The sequence below is a fragment of the Oryza sativa genome, chromosome 6, assembly GCF_034140825.1.
Source record: "Oryza sativa Japonica Group chromosome 6, ASM3414082v1".
In the NCBI taxonomy this organism is placed as follows: domain Eukaryota; kingdom Viridiplantae; phylum Streptophyta; class Magnoliopsida; order Poales; family Poaceae; genus Oryza; species Oryza sativa.
This window is the reverse complement of record NC_089040.1, coordinates 13,798,939-13,820,682: the sequence shown is the minus strand read 5'-3', so window position 1 is coordinate 13,820,682 and position 21,744 is coordinate 13,798,939. Positions and strand designations below refer to the sequence as shown.

The 21,744-nt window shown below is 45.0% G+C and overlaps 2 protein-coding genes and 1 long non-coding RNA gene across 3 annotated transcripts; 1 reads left to right on the top strand and 2 right to left on the bottom strand.

Annotated features, from left to right (window-relative positions):
• Positions 1-194: 194 nt before the first annotated feature.
• Positions 195-4,169, top strand: LOC136356967 (uncharacterized). Its single transcript, XR_010742076.1, has 2 exons — positions 195-2,846; positions 3,138-4,169. It is a non-coding gene; the product is annotated as an uncharacterized lncRNA (long non-coding RNA).
• On the bottom strand, positions 2,947-4,286 carry LOC4340954 (uncharacterized). The gene is made up of 2 exons (XM_015788500.3): positions 3,554-4,286; positions 2,947-3,452 (listed from the first exon to the last, which is right to left on the bottom strand). The coding sequence occupies exons 1-2, from the start codon at positions 3,987-3,989 to the stop codon at positions 3,112-3,114; spliced, it is 777 nt and encodes a 258-aa protein (XP_015643986.1). The 5' UTR covers positions 3,990-4,286; the 3' UTR covers positions 2,947-3,111.
• Positions 4,287-4,478: 192 nt separating this feature from the next.
• LOC4340952 (late embryogenesis abundant protein D-34) lies at positions 4,479-5,814 on the bottom strand. Its single transcript, XM_015788499.3, has 3 exons — positions 5,295-5,814; positions 4,936-5,208; positions 4,479-4,827 (listed from the first exon to the last, which is right to left on the bottom strand). Exons 1-3 carry the CDS (start codon positions 5,670-5,672, stop codon positions 4,645-4,647), a joined length of 834 nt encoding a protein of 277 aa, XP_015643985.1. The 5' UTR covers positions 5,673-5,814; the 3' UTR covers positions 4,479-4,644.
• Between the last annotated feature and the right edge of the window lie 15,930 nt (positions 5,815-21,744).

The window sequence follows — 21,744 nt, the reverse complement described above, 5'->3', positions numbered from 1 at the left end:
TTCACCATAGTAGCATGCATAATGTGATTATTCCTAAAATAATGTTCTAGAACTCATGCAACTGGAAAATTTTAAACTTTGGCCACTAATATTTACAACAGTATACATATTTTTCCTGTTCAAAAATGTTGGTCAATTTAGAATCAGAAGTACTTCAATAGTCCTATTTTTAAAAACTCACTCCGTCCCAAAATATAGCAAACTAGTACTCAATTAGACACCACCCAGTACTACAAATCTAGACTGGGGGTCTAATCAAGTACTAGGTTGCTATATTTTGGGACGGAGGGAATACTAAATAAGGGATACATAACTGAAGGAGGTATGTTCATAATTAAGAAGAAGCTAAGTATTATAGAAATTAAAATAAACAACTTCATTTGTTTGGCATTGCTAGTGTGAATCAAACCATACAAGCCAAATGAGATTCACATGTGGATGATGCTTAATCATTTTGGGGTCCACAACTACACATCGTAATAAAATGAACAAAACACAACCTGAACTTTTGCATCCATGATTCGGTAGGATGATGGGCAGATAAGTGAATCATGTTTCTTCGTTCAAACAACTAAATTGTTCCCTTAGCATTGGTTGCTGCAGTGCAGCGCAGTGGGAGTTGGAATCAAACACTTTTGTACTCTTCTCTCCATTGTTGGTTGGTTTTAGAGATTTCATTAGCTCGGCAATAAAAACATGCCCATTTTAACCAAGTGAAGGTGATGTGAACCTGGATTCACATCTGGGTAACTACCATGTAGAGGAATTGCCAAACGACATGGCTTGAAGGGGTTTATGATATTAGAATGTGGAGATAGAAATGCAAAGGGACTAGAGAAGTAGATCAACTGAGACATATCTTTTGCTTGGTTGATAATGGATGCATGCTATCTCTTTTATAGAATGAGCAACCAAACTCTAGGGAACGATATGTAACTTCATACTCTTACTAACTATAGGCTCTGATTACTGATACTATAGTAGACTATGAACTTCGCTGACAGCTACTTAATTGGATTCCTTGGGCCATAAGACCATTTGGTCAACAACATGTCATTGTTGTGCACATGTGAACATCTATGCTACCACTGCTCTGCACCTGCTTCTATTGCTGTGATAATTGCCCATGATGCCTAGGCCTTTGCCTGGTGCAGCCATTTCCAAGTTCTATCAGAAAAATATTATGAGTGGGTGTGTCCCTTTGTCGTCGTGTGATGATCCATGACAAGAAGTGTAAATTTGCAGTACTATATCCGATTATGGACTGGTAGGCTGGTAGCTGTTGATCAGAACATGAACCATTAGTCCATTACAAATATGCTTCTATTTATCAATACAAACACTAAGAATGGATTACATCATGAGTTATCAAAATCGTTCAAACTTCCACTAAATTTTTATGTTTGTTAAGAACCTGTAACAGCATAACTTTATTAATCACAAGAAAAAATATGTATTAACAGTCTATCTGGAGAAGCTTATAAACTTTTTGGCAGATGGTGTGCTGCATAGCATCATGCCATGCCAGAAAAATTATGGGATAGATAATTAAAGACGAATTCATGGGTTTGAATAATTCCCCCTCAATCCATGGGTTATTCCACACCTATTGTGGTGTAGAATTATTCCCCTCAATCCCCTCCAAACCGAACAAGGCCTTAAGGATGTGGCACTGATACAACCAAACAACTTGGAGAAACTCAGGTACAATTTAATCTATTCCTACTATACCAATGGATTTATTGTGCCTTGGAGTTTTAGATTTATTGCACAAGTACTAAGAACATGATTATGTGTTTATCCTCTTGATAGATAGGATTGTTATCCTTCAAACGGTTCAAATAGCAGTACTCAGCATCTTGTTTCTTTTGGTGATCTGCATGTATATACTGTAAGCCACTAAGCCTGAAGGAGCTTCTTTGCTATTGGTTTGTGCATATTGCACACTTATGCTTATGCTTATCAGCCAAAATTTGAATTTTCAATCTTAAATTTGGAGCTGATTTTGGTGTTCTTTCATCGCAGATTATATTTTAGCCTTTGCTTTTAGATCGTTAAGAACAAGTACATGAAAGTTTTATTCAAAAATTATTTTTCATTTGTAAATATGTCGTTTCGCTTTATCCTCCAAACGATGAGGCTATAATAACCTATGAAATTTGCAACGCATGAAAGATTCCCATGAAATTCTGGTGAACCATGATGAGACATTCCTTTAGTTGGTCTCTATACTTTAAAACTCAAATATCTGCCAGCGGATACCTTATCTATGAGCACTGCACTTGATGTAGAACAAAGGGTGTATGTTATTCATAAAAAAACCATGTGTTGCAGCACCGCATTTAGTATGAAAATATTCTTCTGAAACACTAAATCTAGTGTAGATACAACAGCAATAAAATCTTGCAGCTTCTCCAAGGGGATGCCTTCTGTTTCTACAGATGCTACAGCATTGCCGACAAGTGTGGTGCTCAGTGAGTTACCACGGTAGAACAGAACCATGATGTACTTACCTCATGTATTTCTTGATCTCATGGATATCTCAATACCTCTTTGTGAGGTGTCCTCTGACGTGTAGTCCAACATAATTATTTAATTGCTCTTATTTTAATCAGAGAGATCGTTCTTATACTGCTTCTCAAGTTATTTGGAGTGTTTCCTAACCTTGCAGAGAAGCACATTTTTTTTCTGGCACATTATTACTCATCCACGACTGGAAGTAGGAAGGTAAGAGAGAACATACGGGGCTTGCAGGCTGAAATTTACTGGTAATGGCGTTTCTGGTCCTACCTGGATGCACTGGGTCTGCTCTGCTGAGGTTGCTATTTGGATCTGAAGAACTCAATGTAAGTACAAACATATGTTGGTGCATCCAGTGTTGAACTTTGGGTAGCTATGTTTTCCCATATATTTTAGCTTCGATACACAAAAATTAAATCATGTAGATTCGTCTGGAGAGATGCCTTCATATATTATGATGTCATTGGCTGTTACAAAAATTAGTGGTCATAGTTTTTTTTTTTTGGAGAACATATTATGCTCCATGACCAAAGGGGCAAGCCTATACACTATTTACCTGAACTTTGCAGTTACAAGCCTATTATTAACTGATCATATAATTGAGAACCAAAATGCAGCCATGACCACCACAAACGTCAGGAGGTGTGTTCTGATCCCCTCGTCGACGTTGGTACGCCGGCGTGCTTCGCTGCGGCTGGCTGTCTTCTTCTTAGCTCCGCCGTTGCCTTTGCCGTTGCCGCTGCCGTAGCCGTTGCCATAGTTCCCGTTCATCCCCTGATCGTCATCAGCATTCTCACCGTCGGCGCTCCTCTTCGACTTCTTGGATGGAGGCATTACGACGGCCTGAGGTGGTGGTGAATCGACGGTGGTCTCGGTCGCGGTTGCTGCCTCTGTTGCTGCCGGTGGCGCGTCCGTCTGCTCCTGCACCGGCACTGGAATACGGCAAAATTTGCAAGGAGCCAGTGTTGGTTTACGATTCACGAATGCCAGAAAATGTTTTCGATGCTAGTAAGATGATTTTTTTTTTTTTTACCTTGGCAAGACAGGACAGGGGGAGCGTAGAGGAGGCATCCAGGCAGCGGCAGCGCCAGCGGGAGCGTGGGGAGCGCCGCGGCGAGGCTGGCCAGCACGCGCACGCCGGCGCCACCGCCGTTCGACGGCAGCAGCAGCGAGCACAGGCAGCGGTGGCCGGCGTCGAGCGCCTGGTTCAGCGACGAGCAGCAGGCGCCGCTGATGTTCCCTCCTGCGATGCCGATGCCGGCGCCGGCGCCGGCGACCGCGTCCTGCAGGCACGGCGCCAGGTCCAGCCCCTCGAACATGCCGCAGCACGACGTGGGGATCGCCTGCGCCCTCGCCATTGCTGCTCCTCCTCCTCCACCGAGGAGGACCAGCAGATGGAGAAGAGCAGCGGCTGCGTGTAATCTGCAGCGCAAGTGATGATGATGCGGCAGATTAACTGGAGATGTCATGTTAATTAGCTGGCTAATGATTTGATCCGTGTAATATGCTGGTTTACTGATGCATTTTCATCATGGTTAAGATAAGAGAAGGTTTATATAGGGCAGTAACAGCATTGGTCAAACGAAGACCTGTATTAATGTTAGCTCATTTTATTTGATGTTTATGGAGAAACGATGCATCTTTTTGCAGTTGACTCATGCTTAATATGTGGCCGCACTCATGCATGCAGTCCATGTATACGTTTGACTCCGCACCTACCCGTGTTCCCTTGCGCCATGCGTGAGTGAGCAACAAGCTAGAGAACTCAGTAAAATTGTTCGTGTTCCCTTTTTTTTTTTTCATCAGTGAACTCAAGAATATTGCACGTAGCCAGTGTTGTAAGACCAAAGAAGGAAGCTAGCTCAGGCTTGATTATGTGCTTACATTCCATACTTGAAGAGCTCAGCAAAAAGAAACAGAGAACGAGACTGCATCAGAGGAGACTGGTGCAAACCATGGGAAACACCACCACACTCGCTTCTTTATTTGTGTCCACAGCAACAGGTGACATCACACGCTTGACTCATCTGACTGCAGCATATACACACGCAAAAGGTACAGGGACACGCACTAGCTGTGTACGGGCCGGCACAGTGATACCACAAAAAAGTACAGGGGACTGGTTCACTCAGCGTCGTCATCGGCGTCGTCGTCGGCTTGGTTGAGCCTCGCCGCCGTGGACACCGCGGCGCCCACCCCGCCGGCCCTGGTCCGCGCTGCGGCGTCGCTGTACGTCTCCGCCTGCACAACCTTCGCCGCGTCCTCTGCCCCCGCCACCTTGTCCCCCGCCAGCTTCGCCGTCGCGTCCTGCACGAACGCGAATCGCATCTCATACATTGTGTTACAACTCCAAACCGTTTGTACTAGTGCTCCCTACTTCTTGTTGGCAAGGGTTTTTTTTTTTTTTTGACGTACCGTGAGGACATCGCCCACCGTGATCTTGTCGTCGTCGCGGTCGGCGTCGGCGTTGGAGCGCGCCGCCGCCTGCGCCTGGTCGGCGAGGCCGCCGGGCATGGTCACGTCGGACCCTTGCGCCGCCATCTCCGCCGCGCGGATGGCCTCCACGTCCGTCCTGTCCACCGGACGTTCGCCCGCGGCCAGCGCCGTCGCCTCCAGCGCCTCGCCCACGGTTATCTTGGTCGCGTCCTGCTCCACCGCCTGGTCGGCGACGGAGTACTGCCCCACCACCTATACGCACGGCGCATCAGGGTCGTGAACATGATAGCCACCTGGGTATGATTGCAAGAAAGAAGACGCCTGAAGTTTGTATGTACCTGGCCGGCGACGAACTCGGTGATGATGCGGCCGCCGGGCACGGAGGTCTGGGTGACGGCGATGCCCTGGTTGGTGGCGGCGTCGCTGGCCTGGCCGGGACGAACGGCGGCGACGGCCTGGTTGTACGCGGCGGCCGTCTCCATGGCGACCCCGGCGCTGTAGCCCCCGCCGATATCCTGCGGGACGGGGACGCCCGGCACGCTCTCCTCGGCGGAGCGCATCGCGGCGGCGTCCCGCGGCGCGATGGGCTGGCCGGCGAGCTCGCCCGTGACGGCGAACACGTGGCCGTACTTGATGGCCTCCGTCTGGCCCTGGCCCTGGCCCTGGGCCTGGGATTGCAGCTGGTCCTCCATTCTCTGCGGCTGCGGCTGCGCCATGGCTACCTCTATCCCTCCGTGCCCTGTTTCCTCCGGCAAGCTAGCTCGTAGTAGTAGTGGTAATGCTTACTCCGGTGGTGCTCCGGCGGATCGAGAGTATGTATGATCGGACGTGGTGATCGGCGTCGCGAGCAGGGCCGCTTTTATCGTCGTCGCGGCGTGCGGCGACACGTTGGTCAGGCCGCGGTGATGCGGTGGCCGGCGAACGCACGGGACGGAGGACACGTCGCGGTTCGGCGCTGGAATGGTGGAGGGGGGGGGGGGGGCGTGTCGTCGCATGGTTCGGCACGGGCGCGTGTGGTACGTGTCAGCACGTCATAGGAGACGACGTGAAGGGGCGGTGCATGCGTGGATCACGTACTGGATATTTCCTGCGGTTGTACTCGTGTACTCGCGTACGCTCTCCTGCGTGGACAGATCCTTGGAATTTTGGTGTTTTTTATCATGCTTGGAATCTCCATCGAAGTTTATTTTTAGGTTTTTGAGATATACTAGCCTTTGGTCTTTAGAGTTGCACACAGGGTTTCCAAACTACAGGTGTTGGGGTTACCGCGTCCCGGTGGTAAGCACGGTAACCGTCACTACTATGAAAATCATCATTCGTGGCGGCCATTTTGGGTTTTCGCTGGCGGAAATCGAAGCCGCCAGAAAGCAAAGGCCAGTGAAAATGTCGATTTTCGCTAGCGGTTATTTACCGCCAGCCAAAATGCATATTCGCTGGCGGCCGAGAAAGGAACACCCGCCAGCAAAGAGATGTCTTCACTGGCGGTAGCCTTAGGACGGCCACCAGCAAAGACATGTCTTTGCTGGCGGCGGACATAACGCAGCCGCCAGCAAAGAAGTATCTCCACTTGCGTTAGCCTTAGGTCGGCCGCCAGCGAAGATAATTCTTTGCTGGCGGCTCACAGTATTTTAGGCCACGTGGCACGCTAGAAAAAAATGAAGTAAGGCTTCTTGGATGGACATGTGGCCCGACAGCGAAGATATGGACCGTCCTAGTTCTGACACGTGGCCTGCCAGTGAAGATGCAATTTTTTTTAAAAAAAATAAAACATTATTATATATATTATTTTTTCTTTTCTTCGTGCGCGTATTTCAGAGTCAGACATGGTTGATATAACTAATCGAGCTATCGATAGAGTATGTTCTCTTTCGCGTATTTTAGAGCCACGCATTGAGTATATATGAAGCAGAATAATATACATATATATAAATATTCGGAAGCACCTATATATATGTACGTTGACATTAAATTCGACCGACGACATAACATTTACAAGTATTTTGAATGAATTACAAAACTCTAGCTATATTATATGCCTGGTCCAGTTAGACAGGGATTCGTTCTCCGGCAGGGCTAAGACTCCTTCGTTGTCAAAAAACCGCCCAAGCTGATGTGCGCACTCACGGTGGATGAAGTAGCACATGTCTGCCTGAATGTCCTGAATGGATGTATCATTGAGCTCTCTTTCAGACTTGGGAAATTTTGGAAGCTGCATAAGATCATGACAGAATTAAGGAAATTAACTATTCACAATAATACAAGTTAGCGACTAATTTAACAAGTGTGTATTACTTACCTCGTCGTAATTCGTACAATATTTCCCATTAACCCTTAGGAACTCACAACAGTAATATCCGCATAGTACTGTTCCCACCGGTTGCTTGTGACACTTTCAACATCAAAATAATTATAAGGTATAATAGGTTATTACATGGAAACACACAAGCATTTATGAAAATTAAGATAGTACTGTTTGGCATCCATATATATGTACTTACCGGCCACTTATTGCGGACGAATATGCGTTCTCTTGAGTTTTTGCATTGTCCATCTCGCTGGTAATACCTTTTAAATGCACTGTTTTGCGGATATAATTAATTTACGTTCATTAGAGGTTAAAACACGTCATGCTAATATCTTACTTATAGATCGATAATTCGTAGAAATTCCTAATAGGTGTTACTATCTTTGTTGAGAGAATCCAAGACGATGACTTCATTGTACTTTGGATAGAGAAGAAAGACTATCCAATGGTCGCTGCAAACGAAATTGTTAGTCGAGCCATGATTATATGTATATACTCTTAGTGCATATATATTACAACTTACTCAAAGGCATATGGGGCATAAACACACTCCTAGTCCTGCGTAGATTCAAGCGCAATAGCTACGTACGTAGCAACATCGAGCACCTTTTCAAAATGCTTTTGTGCTATGTAAGCTTTCCTCTCTTCGGGAGTCATTGCCTTGATGTGTTCCGGTAGCTTCTTCTCGTCTAGCGTGTATGTTTGGTTCGATTTACTTATCCTGCACGGGTTTAGGTAGGCAACAGGCTTTTTCATCGCTTCGGCTTCCACGTAATTCATCCTGCCAACAATGAATGATCAAATGAGCTACGCATATAGGTGTAGTGATCTATTAACACGTTCAAGTGTAGCACTTACAGACACCAGATGGCAATCAAATTGGCGTCCAGCCGCTTCCTATGGTAGAGGGAATGCATATCGGAGAAATAGACTTGGAGTAGACAAGGACCGCTCCAAAAGATGTTCTCCCCCACGGCAACTGTGAATGAATCGATGCCTTTCATGGTGCTTGCCCTAATGTACCAATCGTGCCACCTTCTTAGTTGCCACGGTCCTTCTCTTAGTTGCCAGTTGTAAATGAATGGTTTGCCATTCTCAAACTCGTGTGGCACATCTGGGGAATTGATATAGTTGAGATAGTCATCGAAGGTCTGTTTGAACCCTTTTAATTTTTTGTTATCAAATTCGACATTTATGATATTTTTGTCCCTTCCTCGGAATGCCGTTACCATATAATGTTTCTTGGACACACTTTTTGCTTTGTGCTTGTGCGTCCATCACTGGCACATCGGCACCCTTAGGTTCCTCTGGTTGCGATTGCTCTGGTTGATCGGGCATTTGCTGATCAGGCACCGCTTCAATTTCACCCGCCGCTAGCTTTGTAGGCTCTGCTTGTACATGCTCTGATGGTTCTTCTGCATCCTTTTCTGTCCGAGGTGATGCAACGGGAGGCTCCGGTACTGGAGGTGATGCAACTGGTGGCTCTGGTACTGGAGGTTATGCAACTGGTGGCTTTGGTCCTGGAGGTGATGCAACTGGTGGCTCTGGTCTAGGGGGTAAAGCAATAGGACTATCCCTCGGACTGGCTACGATTGGTGGACACGACGGTGACACCGGTATCCTTGGTGGACGATTAGTTCCATCCATTGACCCTAGTTCAATATCATTCTTGTGCCATAGTATGAATTGGTCGACGGCATCTCCAAGGTACACAATCTGCTCAGTAGTTGGAAAGTCGAGCTCGTGTATCTGGTAAGCCTCAATGACCGTCCGGACCTCTACCTTGGCGTAGTCATCCGGAATGTCTTGGCAAAGAAACCTGCGGCCTGGTATGAACCTCCTAGTTGCAACGAGTATTTTCTTTCCTGCCCTGCCGACCGGAATCAAGAGCTTGCACGGAGTATCCTCCGTTACATCATCGAAAGGATAGCTCGGCTCAGGCTCTAAAACAGCAGCACCGTGCATCATTTTCTGACTCCAGTATATATTGCATTCATCGCGAGCTACTGCCCTAGCCTGAGAGTCAATCTCTTCCTTGTAGCGATCACGCTTCTTGTAGGTATGAGCATCCTGTTTGAATCCATCCTTCCAGTTAGTCTTTGAGGAAACTCCCTGTACACGGCCAGAGTGCTCCGGTTTGCCCAAGGCATAGGTCAACTCGTCCCGGTTTGTATCTGGCACGAACGTCCCGGCCTGTTGCTGCGTGACGATGTTCTTCATCTTGACAGCTACCTCCTGGAGCTTCTGATCCTTGAATACTACATCCCCCTCAGGGGTGAAGGCCGGTGTTCTTGCACGCACCCAGTTCCTACTTTGTGGGTTGTGATTTTTCATAGGAACGGGTTTCCCAGCCTTCTCCATCTCTTCATCTTGTTTTGCCTATTTCTTCACCGCTTGCCGGTAACCGGTCGATCACAAATGATGTGGATATTCATTCCTTCTTGCTAGCTCAACCATCTTCTGGCTCTTCTCCTTTTCTTCTGTCGATGTCTTAAGGGCAACGAACTCATCCCACTGGGCCTGTGTTATCCTTCCGTAGTCCTTAAACGGAGTGAGTCCCTTCTGGACATATTTCTTATTCAGGTCTGTTTTCCAGTTTCGCCACAACTTCCCCATTGTCTTCAACGCATAATCCTTAGCTTTATCGTTGTCTGTCCCCTCCGGATATTCAAACTTGCTTTGCAGCGACGTCCAACAGCTATTCTTTCGACTCTCTGGAACTTTCTTCCAATCCTTCCATGTGATCTCCACGATATCCCTGACCACCGCCCCACATTGGTTGCTATACTTCGAACATGAGTCTTGCGGTGATAGGGGTTCCCCTATCTCACTCATCCGCGTCAGCACGCTTACTTCCTTCAACAACATGTTCTTCCCTCGCTCGCCCCTCCTTTTCTTGGGTTTGCTTAAAGCTGTTGTGCGCACGACAGCTGTAGCTTCAGCTTCAGGTTCAGTTGCGGCTTGGGCTTTCCTTTTGGAGCGACGTGGAGCATTCAACTATTGTTTGCAATTAACGTGACTTTAATTAAAATCCATAGTTCGCGGTTAATATGATTGGAACTAAACATATATTATATGCTACGTACCACCGATTCGGGGGGAACGTAGTCAGAGTCAACTTCATAGTCGCTACCGCCCTTTCTCTTCTTTGCAGGAGAAGGATGGGGGTCACTCGGCGAGTGATACGATCCACTACCTGGTTCATTTGAGCTAGACGACAAAGATTCCTCCGCGACTACTTGCGTGCAAATATCTTCCTCCATGACTAGCTGAGTTTCCTTGCTCTTGTCACCCGTGGGTTGCTCTTGGATGGGTTTGTCCATTGATATCGCTTGAAAGTGAATTTATGTTAGTTGCGAAATGGAATCATTTTCTTATTGTAAATCCAAAAAGAAGGAAAAATTTAGATACTAATTTTGTACAACAACTATAAATATTGTTATTGCCAGCAAACTCCTTGATCGCTTAAAGAAATCAATGAGATTGGTAACGACATCAATATTACAATCCACCAACCCTGACCATTTCAAACTACCTAATTAAGTTCCTTAATTATCAAAGAATGACAGAATATAAAATGCATGGAGAATTTTGGTGTCTAGGTCGGTTGCGTCCATGGACTACACTGACCAATCCACCATAATTCCCCATGCATTTTGTATTCTGTGATGGTTTGATAACCTAGGAACTACATTAAATCTGCGGCCAATCTATCAATTCTTCCATTTAAGCTACATTTCAAACCCTAAATCTAATTAAATTCCTTAATTATCAAAGAATGATAGAATACAAAATGCATGGAGAATTTTGGTGTCTAGGTCGGTTGCGTCCATGGACTACACTGACCAATCCACCAAAATTCCCCATGCATTTTGTATTCTGTGATGGTTTGATAACCTAGGAACTACATTACATCTGCGGCCAATCTATCAATTCTTCCATTTGAACTAAATTTGAAACCCTAAACCTATTTAAGGTCCTTAATTATCAAAGAATGACAGAATACTAAATGCATGGAGAATTTTGGTGACTACGTCGGTTCCGTCCATGGACTACACTGACCAATCCACCAAAATTCCCCATGCATTTTGTATTCTGTGATGGTTTGATAACCTAGAAACTACATTACATCTGCGGCCAATCTATCAATTCTTCCATTTGAACTAAATTTGAAACCCTAAACCTAATTAAGTTCCTTAATTATCAAAGAATGACATAATACAAAATGCATGGAGAATTTTGGTGTCTAGGTTGGTTCCGTCCATGGACTACATTGACCAATCCACCAAAATTCCCCATGCATTTTGTATTCTGTGATAGTTTGATAACCTAGGAACTACATTACATCTGCGGCCAATCTATCAATTCTTCCATTTGAACTAAATTTGAAACCCTACCTAGCTAACCACACTGTTGCCAATCTATCAATCCATCCTTTTTCAGCTAAATGTAAACATTATCCCCAAAATTCAATAGTTCTAGCAAAAGGGAACAAAACAACATATAAAGCAGTATACACTCCATGAATGGTTACATGTCAAAATCGCACTTAAAACCACATTCAAGTTTCAAACTAGCTACACATTCAAGTTTTAAATAACAGTTGCAACAATATGAACGGAATGACAAAAAAAGAGCACAATTATACATATGCATTTTCAATTCACATAGAATTCCATCAAAAATTTCATCCAAAAGTTCATCCAAAATTCCATGGACTGTTGCTGCATCATTCTTTCATAATCATACCAAAATTCATCATTCATCCAAAGTTCATCATTCATTCATCCATTCCAAAATTCATCGTTCATCCAAAGTTCATCATTCATTCATCCATTCCATTGCATCATTCATTCATCCATCCACTGCACCATTCCATTCATCGGCATTAGAGAGAGAGGGGTACCTGGAGAGGAGACGACGAGCAGAGGAGGCGGCGCACGGCGATGACAAGTCCCGGCCGGCGCACGGCGCACGGCTTCTCGGCACGGCAGCGCGGCGGCAGCTTCTTGGCACGGCGGCGCTGAGGAGGAGAAGAGGGGGTTAATCGGCGACCAATAGTAAACGAGGGGAGGCGGGGGGCATGGGCTCACCGTGGAGGTCCCGGTCGAGAGGAGGAGGCGGCGGAGAGGAGATCCCGGTGGCAGCAACGACGGTCCTGGCGCGGCGACCGAGATGAGGAAGAGGCGGCCGAGATGAGGTCCCGGCGGCAGCGACGACGGTCCTGGCGGTGGCGGAGAGAAGACCGGCGGTGTCGACGAGGCGGCGGGGGAGAGGTAGCTGGATTTGGCGGCGGCGGCGGTGGTGGCAGCGGGTTAGAGGTGAAGGTGGATCTGGCGGTGGCGGCGGCGGTGGTGGAGACGGCGGCCCGAGGAGGAGGAGCCAGTGGAGAGGAGGAGGACACGGCGGCCGTCGGTCGGAGAGGAGGATGCGGTGGCGGGCTGAGAGGAGGAGGCAGCAGCGGCCGTCAATCGGAGAGGAGGATCTGGTGCGGCGGCGGTGGTGGAGACGACGGAGAGGAGGAGGTGGAGAGAATAGAGGAGCTGTGTCCGAAAAGTGGATGGCGCGAATGGAGGAGGAGGCGGCAGCGGTGGCGGGCGCTAGGGTTATCGCTGGCGGCGGCGCTCGAAATTTTGGCAGCCTGGCGGCACAAATTTTAGGATTCGCGCGCCTCCGGGACTTAGGAAATTTTCAGCCGCGCGCGCTAGCTACTTATAGGCGAAGACATCTTCGCTGGCGTAGGAACGCGCCGACCGCTAGCGAAAACATTTTCGCTGGCGGAGGATTCCGTGGGCCGCTAGCGAAAAGGGTTTTCGCTGGCGGCAAGCTTATGTGCGCCGCTAGCGAAAACAGTTTTCGCTGGCGGTAGCTTAAGTGGGCCGCTAGCGAAAACAGTTTTCGCTAGCGGTGGGCAAAGCCGGCCGCCAGCGAAAACCCTTTGGCCCCACATGTCATTCTCAACTGAAAAAATAATTTTATTTATTTTTACACAGATATGATTAATTTATCAAAAAAATGATTTTTTAATGTTTGCGCCTGATATTTTTTAATGCATGCATACAAATAAATTTATACCAAACTATTTCTTGATCCAACAGTTATCATGTCACCATATTCCATATACAAAAAATCATCTCATCCATCATTGTCACGCATTATAATACATTAAAATTCATCGATACGTCCAACATGATATACATAATGAATTAGCATCTAACACTTTTCCCTACACCATCATTTCTCATGTATGGCTTCGGCGATTCACCAATTGATTCTTCGACGCGTAATATCTTGTTTCGAAAATCTGTGAATAGTGTCATGTTCTCATATTGATTGTATGCCTCGACATATTCGACATCAATTCCCAAAATCCTTTGTTTTCCCGAAATAACTATGTCTTTCTCTAAATGAGATGGGTCTGTCACATAGAAAACTTGAGCGACCCGATCGGCAAGCACCCATGGGTCATCCTTGTGGCCTACGTTGTCAAAGTTGACAACTGTCAGCCCAAAGTTGTCCACAGACACGTTGGCTGGGTGTTTCACCCATTGGCACCGAAACAGTGGAATCTGCATATTTGGCCCGTAGTCTAGTTCGCAGATTTCTTCTATGAATCCATAGTATGTGCTCTTTTGCCCAGTTGTGTCAATTGCTTCTACTCGAACGCCACTGTTTTGGCATGCACTCCTTTTGTCTTTCGCTTTTGTGTAAAACGTGTATCCATTCAGATCATATGCTTGCCACGAGGTATACACACTTGATGGCCCGTCAGCTAGCATTTTAATTGTTCTTTCTTCCATGGTATGGCCATCTGGTAGATCGAGGTTCTTGAACCATTCAGTAAAGTGATGCTTGTGTTTCTTCATGATCCATCTATTAGATCGACCCACATTTGTTGCTTGTAATTCATGCAGGTGTTGCTCTATGTATGGCTCCACTATTGCGAGTTGCTGCAACATAGTGAAATGAGCATCTTTCACTTTTTTGTAGTCATTGTCGTGGATTCTTTTCTTCCCTTTTGTTCCTTTCCCAGATAATCTACTTTCATGTCGAGGTACCGGTAAACCAATTGCTTTCCCATCTTTTAAGTAATCAATGCAACACTCAACGACCTCCTCGGCTATGTATCCCTCTATCATGGATCCCTCTGGGTGGGCGCGGTTCCGTACGTAGCCTTTTAGAATGGACATGTATCGTTCGAAAGGCCACATCTGACGCAGGTACAGGGGCCCAAGTGCAATTATCTGAGGCACGATATGAACTATGAGGTTTTGCATCATATCGAAAAATGATGGAGAGAAACACATCTCAAGCTCGCACACTGTCTGTATAGTGAAAGCCCGGAGAGGACCTAACTCTTCAGGATCAATTACTTTCTGAGATATGGAATTGAAGAAATAACACAGCTTTGTGATGACCAGCTTTACGTGAACTGGTTTGACTGCTCTAATTGCAATGGCGAGGAATACTGTGAGCATTACATGACAGTCATGGGAATTGTAGCCTGAAAGCGACAGATCCTTCATCGACACTAGTCGCTTAATGTTTGAGGAGAAGCCAGTAGGCACTCTCACCCCATGTAGGGATTTGCACAATGCCATTTTCTCCTCTCTTGTCAAGGTGTAGCAAGCAGGTGGTAGATACACTTTTCCATTATTATCTTCATCCACAGGATGAAGCTCTTTCCTTATTTGCATATCCACGAGGTCCTTACGTGATTTCAGCCCATCCTTGGTCTTAGTTGGTATGTCCAGTATAGTCCCAATGGTGCTATCGAAGACATTTTTCTCTAGGTGCATGACATCGATAGAATGGCGTATGTATAAATCTTTCCAGTACGGAAGGTACTCAAAGAAAATGGAGTGCTTCTTGAATGGCACGCTAGGGCTTGTTGGCACTTCGGCATCATTTCTCTTCCGCTTATTTGTTTCCTTCTTTTTTACCTTCCCAAAAACAACCTTTAGGTTTTTGGTCATTCTGAACACTTTATCACCCTTCCATGGTTCTAGTGCTACACCTTTCTCAACAGTACCATCGAAATATTCTGCTTGGGAGCGGTACGAGTGATTCTTTCTTAAGAAACGCCGGTGCCGCATGTACACTAGCTTCTTCGATCCCTTAAGATACCTGTACACGGTACCATCCACACAAATAACGCAACCCGTCTTTCCCTTGATCTGTCCTAATAAGGAAAACAGTACGGGCAAGTCGTTGACGGTGACAAAGATAATTGCATGTAGCGTGAAGTACTCCCGCAGGAATTCGTCCCAAACTCAGATCCCATGTTCCCACAAATCGCGCATATCCTCCAGCAAAGGCTCCAGAAACACATCCATCTCATTGCCAGGTTGTCGTGGTCCCTGTACAAGGATGGTCAACAAGATATACTTCCTTTTCTGACACAGCCACGTTGGGAGGTTGTACATGGTTAGGAGTACTGGCCACGTGCAGTGTGAGCTGCTCAAGTCACCGAATGGATTCATTCCATCGGTGCTCAATGCAAACCTTACGTTTTCTTGGGTCCTCTGTAAACTTATGATACTTTCTGTCAAATTCCTTCCACTGTCTTGCATCTGCAGGATGTCGAATCATCCCATCCTTTTTTCGCTTTTCATGATGCCAGCGCATCAATTCGGCATCCCTCGGGTTTGAGAACAAACGCTTCAAACGATCTTTCACCGGAAGGTACCACATGACAAGCTGGGGAATCTTCTTTTTGTTACTATCTTTGCATGGATCGGACTCTTCTACATCGTCAAGGGCAACATCCAAGCCCTCGGACAGGCTACGGCTTGTTTTGTATCAACTACTCTTGCATGTTGGACATCTGTTCAAATCCTCGTACTCTTTACGGAATAGGATACAGTGGTTAACACACGCGTGTATCTTTCGCACACCCAGTGACAAAGGGCATATAAGCTTCTTCGCTTCATAGGTTCTTGTTGGTAGGGAGTTGGGTTGTGGAAAAAGTTTCTTCAACAGAACCAACAAGTCTTTAAAACTACTGTCGGACCAACCATTTCTGGCCTTCAATGTCATAAGCTCAAGCACTGTCCACAACAATGTGAAATCCTTCTCACAGCCCTTTGCCTCATCGTACAAAAGATCATTCGCTGCCTTTTTCAATGCATCAAAGTTATCCAACCCACGAGCGGACCCAGCAACAACCTCAGGTTCAGCATGACGCAACATCTCTTCCAAATCTGCAAAATTACCATCATCTACGCTGACATTACCATCATCGGCATCATCAATTGTACTGTGCTGACCATTGCCACCAACAACATCATCATCATCAACGGGTTCTACTGCATGCACTTCTTCTTCTTCTTCTTCTTCAGCTACTATAATGACATCCTCGTCCCAGCTCAACACTTCGTCGCGTATTGTAGCCTGGTTCGGAACTTGCTTGGTTGGGATCTCTCCATGATGTGACCAGTTTGTGTATCCCTCAACAAATCCATGCGTCACCAAGTGTTGCTCGATTACAGATGGATTGTTCCAACTTTTCTGATTTTTGCAGTGCACGCATGGACATCTAATATCTTTGGTCTTCTTAGATGCAGTATTCCTCTTAGCTGCTTTCATGAATATGTTGACTCCTTCAATGTATAACGCACGATATCTCTCTTTATTCATCCATGCCCTGTCCGCCATCTATGCATTAATTAATTAATTGCGGAAAAAATAATACAACTTTAGTTAGTTCAAATATTTTGAACAAGATAATTAAAGCTAGCTAAAAATCTGCATATATAAAACATACATCCCTCAGACGAATTACCAAACTACCCTTCTTTCTCTTCTTCTCTTCCTAGCTAGCTCATTCTTTTGCAGTTAACTAATATATAAATCTGCTAAAAATAAACCTATCGAAAACTAGATATATATATATATATATATATATGGAACATCGATCATGCACAATATTTCTTGCAAAGTTTGCCATTTTGAGCTCTAAATAACAATTAAAAAATGTTTTTCTTCCTCCATGTCAAGTATTTTTTGCGATGAAAAATCTCAACATACAACCAATAAAAATGAAAAAAAATGTTGACAAAACGAGTAGGACAAAATATAACTAACCTCTGGTACAATAAATCTTTCAAAAGATTCGAGATCAAAACCTTCCCCCCTATGTATGTGTTCTTAAGAGAGAGAAAATCGCCCTCCTAATGGTGCTCGAGGTTACTGTAACTGGTTCATATAGTTCAGCGCTTTTTCCCTGGCAGTCGTCATATGTCGGTTCGTTTGAACCGCCATTGAAAATTATTTGAGATGGCGGAGGATTAAGGACGCCGCCACAGAAGATGCAGGTATCTTCGCTGGCGGTCCACGTCATCACACTGCCAGCGAAGATATGGTATCTTCGCTGGCGTTAAGTTAAGAGGGCCGCCAGCGAAGACGCCTATATCTTCGCTGGCGGGCCGCATCCCCTTACCGCCAGCAAAGATACAATACCTTCACTGGCGTGAGCTTAAGAGAGCCGCCAGAGAAGATATCCTATCTTCGTTGGCGGCCTTCTTAAGTAGACCGCTAGCGAAGATGTGTTTCCGTTGGCGGCCCTTGACTCCCCACCCCCATGATTTTCTGCGCTGGCGGTTTTTCCACGTGGCCGCCATGAAAAATATTTTCCAAACGCCATGAAAAATCGATTTTCTAGTAGTGCGTGAAAAAGGGTATGAAACCGTATAAAATTTATCAAAAATTTAAATTATTTTTTAAATTTATTTGAATTTAAGGAGGTTACCATGGTTTTTCTATTATCGTACCCCGCGGTAAGACCGGTAACCACGGGGTTACCGACAGTAATATAAACCCTGGTTGGCGTATTTGTAATAATAATTCACAGCATAAATATGTGTTTGAAGCTTGAAAAGAAATCCAGTAATAACATTAACAAATTTATGTTGATTTGTATTTAGGGACTGTTTAGTTGGCAAAAAAAATTACCCCTACACGTCACATCGGATATTCGGATACACATTTAAAATATTAAACGTAGTCTAATAACAAAATAAAATATAGATTTCGCCAGAAAACTGTGAGACGAATTTATAAAGCCTAATTAATCTGTCATTAGCAAATGTTTACTGTAGCACTACATTGTAAATCATGGCGTAATTAGGCTTAAAAGATTCGTCTCGTAATTTCCTGGTGAACTGTGCAATTAGTTTTTTTTTTTCTATATTTAATACTACATACATGTGTCTAAACATTTTATGTGACAGCATAAAAAATTTATTTGGTAACTAAACAGGTCCTTAACAATATTTTCATGACAACTAATAGTATACCATGCTTTCCCGAGACCAACACGTCCATCTTCGTTAAATATATAAATGTGCATTTATTGATTTTACCATAACGTTACATTATTAACCATGATTATGTTGATTTCGTAAAATGTATAGTAAAGCTCATTACTTATGTCGAAGCAAATTTTATTTATAGAAAATTCACTATGCATGTTGTCATGTCAAATTTACTATTCATTAACACCCCTCCAAATTCAAAAACGGGTGTAAATTGACTCCTTAAGTGGTTTATAAAACGGTTTCTTCTGAAGAGGTAGGGTGACTTAGTCCAAATGTGCTGACGTGGCAGCACAGTCATGAAAGGAATTGAAAATAAAGCGGGTCCCATATGTGAGTGAAAAGGATAAAAATAAAAAAAGGTGGGCCCCATTTGTCAGCCCAATATCTCCTATCTTCCTCTCCCTTCTCTCTCGCCGAAATGCAACACCGACTCTGTCGTGCCTATGGCGCGCCCCCTCTCCACGACCGCCGCCTACGTCGCGCGCCCTCGGTGGGTGATGATCCTCCTCTCCTCTTCCTCCGCTTCACAAACGGCCTCACCACTGCCCACGCCACCAGCACACGCCCCCCTCCCCTCCCGTACCAATCGACGACAAGGAATTGAAACCTGAAATCAAGCGCTTCATCTGCAACACTATCAGCGGCGAGCTGTTCCGCATCCCGGACATCGACGGGATGAAGAAATGAAGAACAGCTCGTCGGTGTTCTTCTTTAATCAGTGCAGCATATGGGCGAGGAAGAACACGAATGTCGCCACTTGTCCGGCGGTTGTGCTAAAACCTCCGGCTATGTTCCCCTAGCGAAGCGGCCGTTGCCGGCGGTGGAATACTACCCGACGCTCTCGTACCTGCGGCGAGATAATTTCAACTCACGCTCACGGTGGACTGTAGAATGCTTTCACCTCCATTGGTCGCAATATCCATTCCTTCATCCCGTCTCGTAGCCCCAGACCAATGCAGCGGCACTTTGCTCCACACATTCCCAGCCATCTTCACGGCTGCGATGGCTCTCAGTGTGGCTGCATCGCCTCCCGCGGCGCCGATGACCGCCCCCCCCCCCCCCTCCCCGCCCCCACGCACGTCGCTACGGATAAGCTCGTCCCGGCGGGCGGCGACCCCTCCCCTAGCGCACGCTGCGGCCGGCCGACGACCCCTCCCCTCGCGTGCGGCCGGGGCCGGGGACCCCTACCCCCGTGGTGGCCAAACACGACTCCTTCCGCGTGCTGCTGTAATGTGAGAGAGGAGGAAGAGAGGAAAGAGAGTGAGATGGGGGAGGGGAGAAAGAAGATAGGATGGAGGAGATCCCTACAGATGGTGCCCACACCACAATCTGACTTAGCCAGTCAAAGGGGTCAAAATTGTCATGTCTGACGAAACTATCGAAGGAGACGATTTGCACCGATTTAAAAATAGGGATGCATTGTACCCGATTTTGCGGTCGAGGGATGCAAGTCAACTAGGAACAAGATTGAGGGAGGCAATATAGACTTTTCATTTATGCTTTATTTACCAAAGCACAAATCCTGGTCCATTCATGGGCAAATATGGGCCGGGATGCGAGGATGTACAAGAGAGGCTGGGTTTTTAGTCTTTTTACATTATCTCGAGGGGACCTCTTGTGTTAACCAAAACTGGGTGAGATAATGACATTCATGAAGTGCTTTGGATTGGACGCCCTATGCAGGTGAACTTGACATTCAAAAGAATAGAGTTAAAAAAAAGACGCGGATATTATAAAATGACCTAATATCAAATAATTAGAATGACATTCAAAAGTTGTTTGGTTTGGATGAACTTGAGATTTGGATTGCTAGTGAGAATCTAAAAATATTAAAATTTTCAACTTCTCATTTATAGTTCTTTCTCCAACTTTTATAACTATATATTCTTAAAATATGAGTATCTGAATTATTTGAAGATATAAATAAAATACAGGCCATAGGTGTCCCTACCGTATACGACTGGTGCGTGCCTTTCTGCACAGCACCCGCTCTCTCCATTTTTCTTTCCCTTCTCCACTTTTATACGTGTCCATCCATGCATACAAATGAGAGCTTCATTAGCAAGATTTAATCGATCTTTTTCTCTTAAACTATTTACCACCCAACAATCCAACTATATTGTAATATTCGTTGTAATTAAATATTTTTTATTATAATAATATATTATATGATTGTATTTTAATATAAGAAATATATGTGTTTGTAAAAAAAAGAGAAATATATGTGCTTGAACTTAAAATTTGATGTTATGCCCTTTAATCCTTTAATTAAAGCATAGACTCATAGTGGCCACCATTAACTCAGTTTCCACTAAGTAAAAGAGATTTACTTATTGATTGTGCAATAAAGGAAAATTAGATACGCTAAGGATGTAGCTGCGTGATGACAGAGGTTCCCATAGTGATCAAAGGCTAATTTTGATTTCTAGTAATAACTTTGGGTTCGAAAGAAGCAGTCTACTGTGGCAGAGGTTATGAGCACAACGCCGCTAAATATCTCTTTTAGAAGAGCTATTGTTGGCCAAAAGCTAATCAAGTGGAACGATTTGATCCTCAGGCTAGCTAATATAACTCTGTCAAATGAAAAGGACTGCTTTGTATGGTCGCTCCATAAGAATGGTCAATTTTCCGTCAAATCTATGTATGCCGCGATCATGAATTGTAATGTTCCGATAAAAAGAGAATTCTGTGGGACTTGAAAATTACACTAAAGATCAAGGTCTTTATGTGGTTTCTTCACAAGAAAGTAATTCTAACGAAAGATAACCTGGCTAAAAGAAATTTGGGGGGGGCAAACATTGTTCTTTCTGCTATGCACAAGAGACAATCCAACATCTTTTCTTTCAGTGTCATGTCGCTCAGTTTGTTTGGAGATATGTGTTTTTTGCTTTTAGTATCCCCCACCCTGTAACGCCAAAAATATTTTCAGTAATTGACTTAGAGGGGTATATCTAGGTCCATTAAGAAGATGATTCTAATTGGAGCTAGTGCTGTATGTTGGTCAATTTGGCGTTGTCACAGTGATAAAGTTTTTAATGGTAAACAATTATCTAACCCTATGCAGGTTATCTTCATGTCTTCCTACTAGCTCCACTTTTGGTCTACAATGCTACCACAGGAGGAGTAGGATACTATGCGCAATAGTGCTACACTCTTGGAATCGGT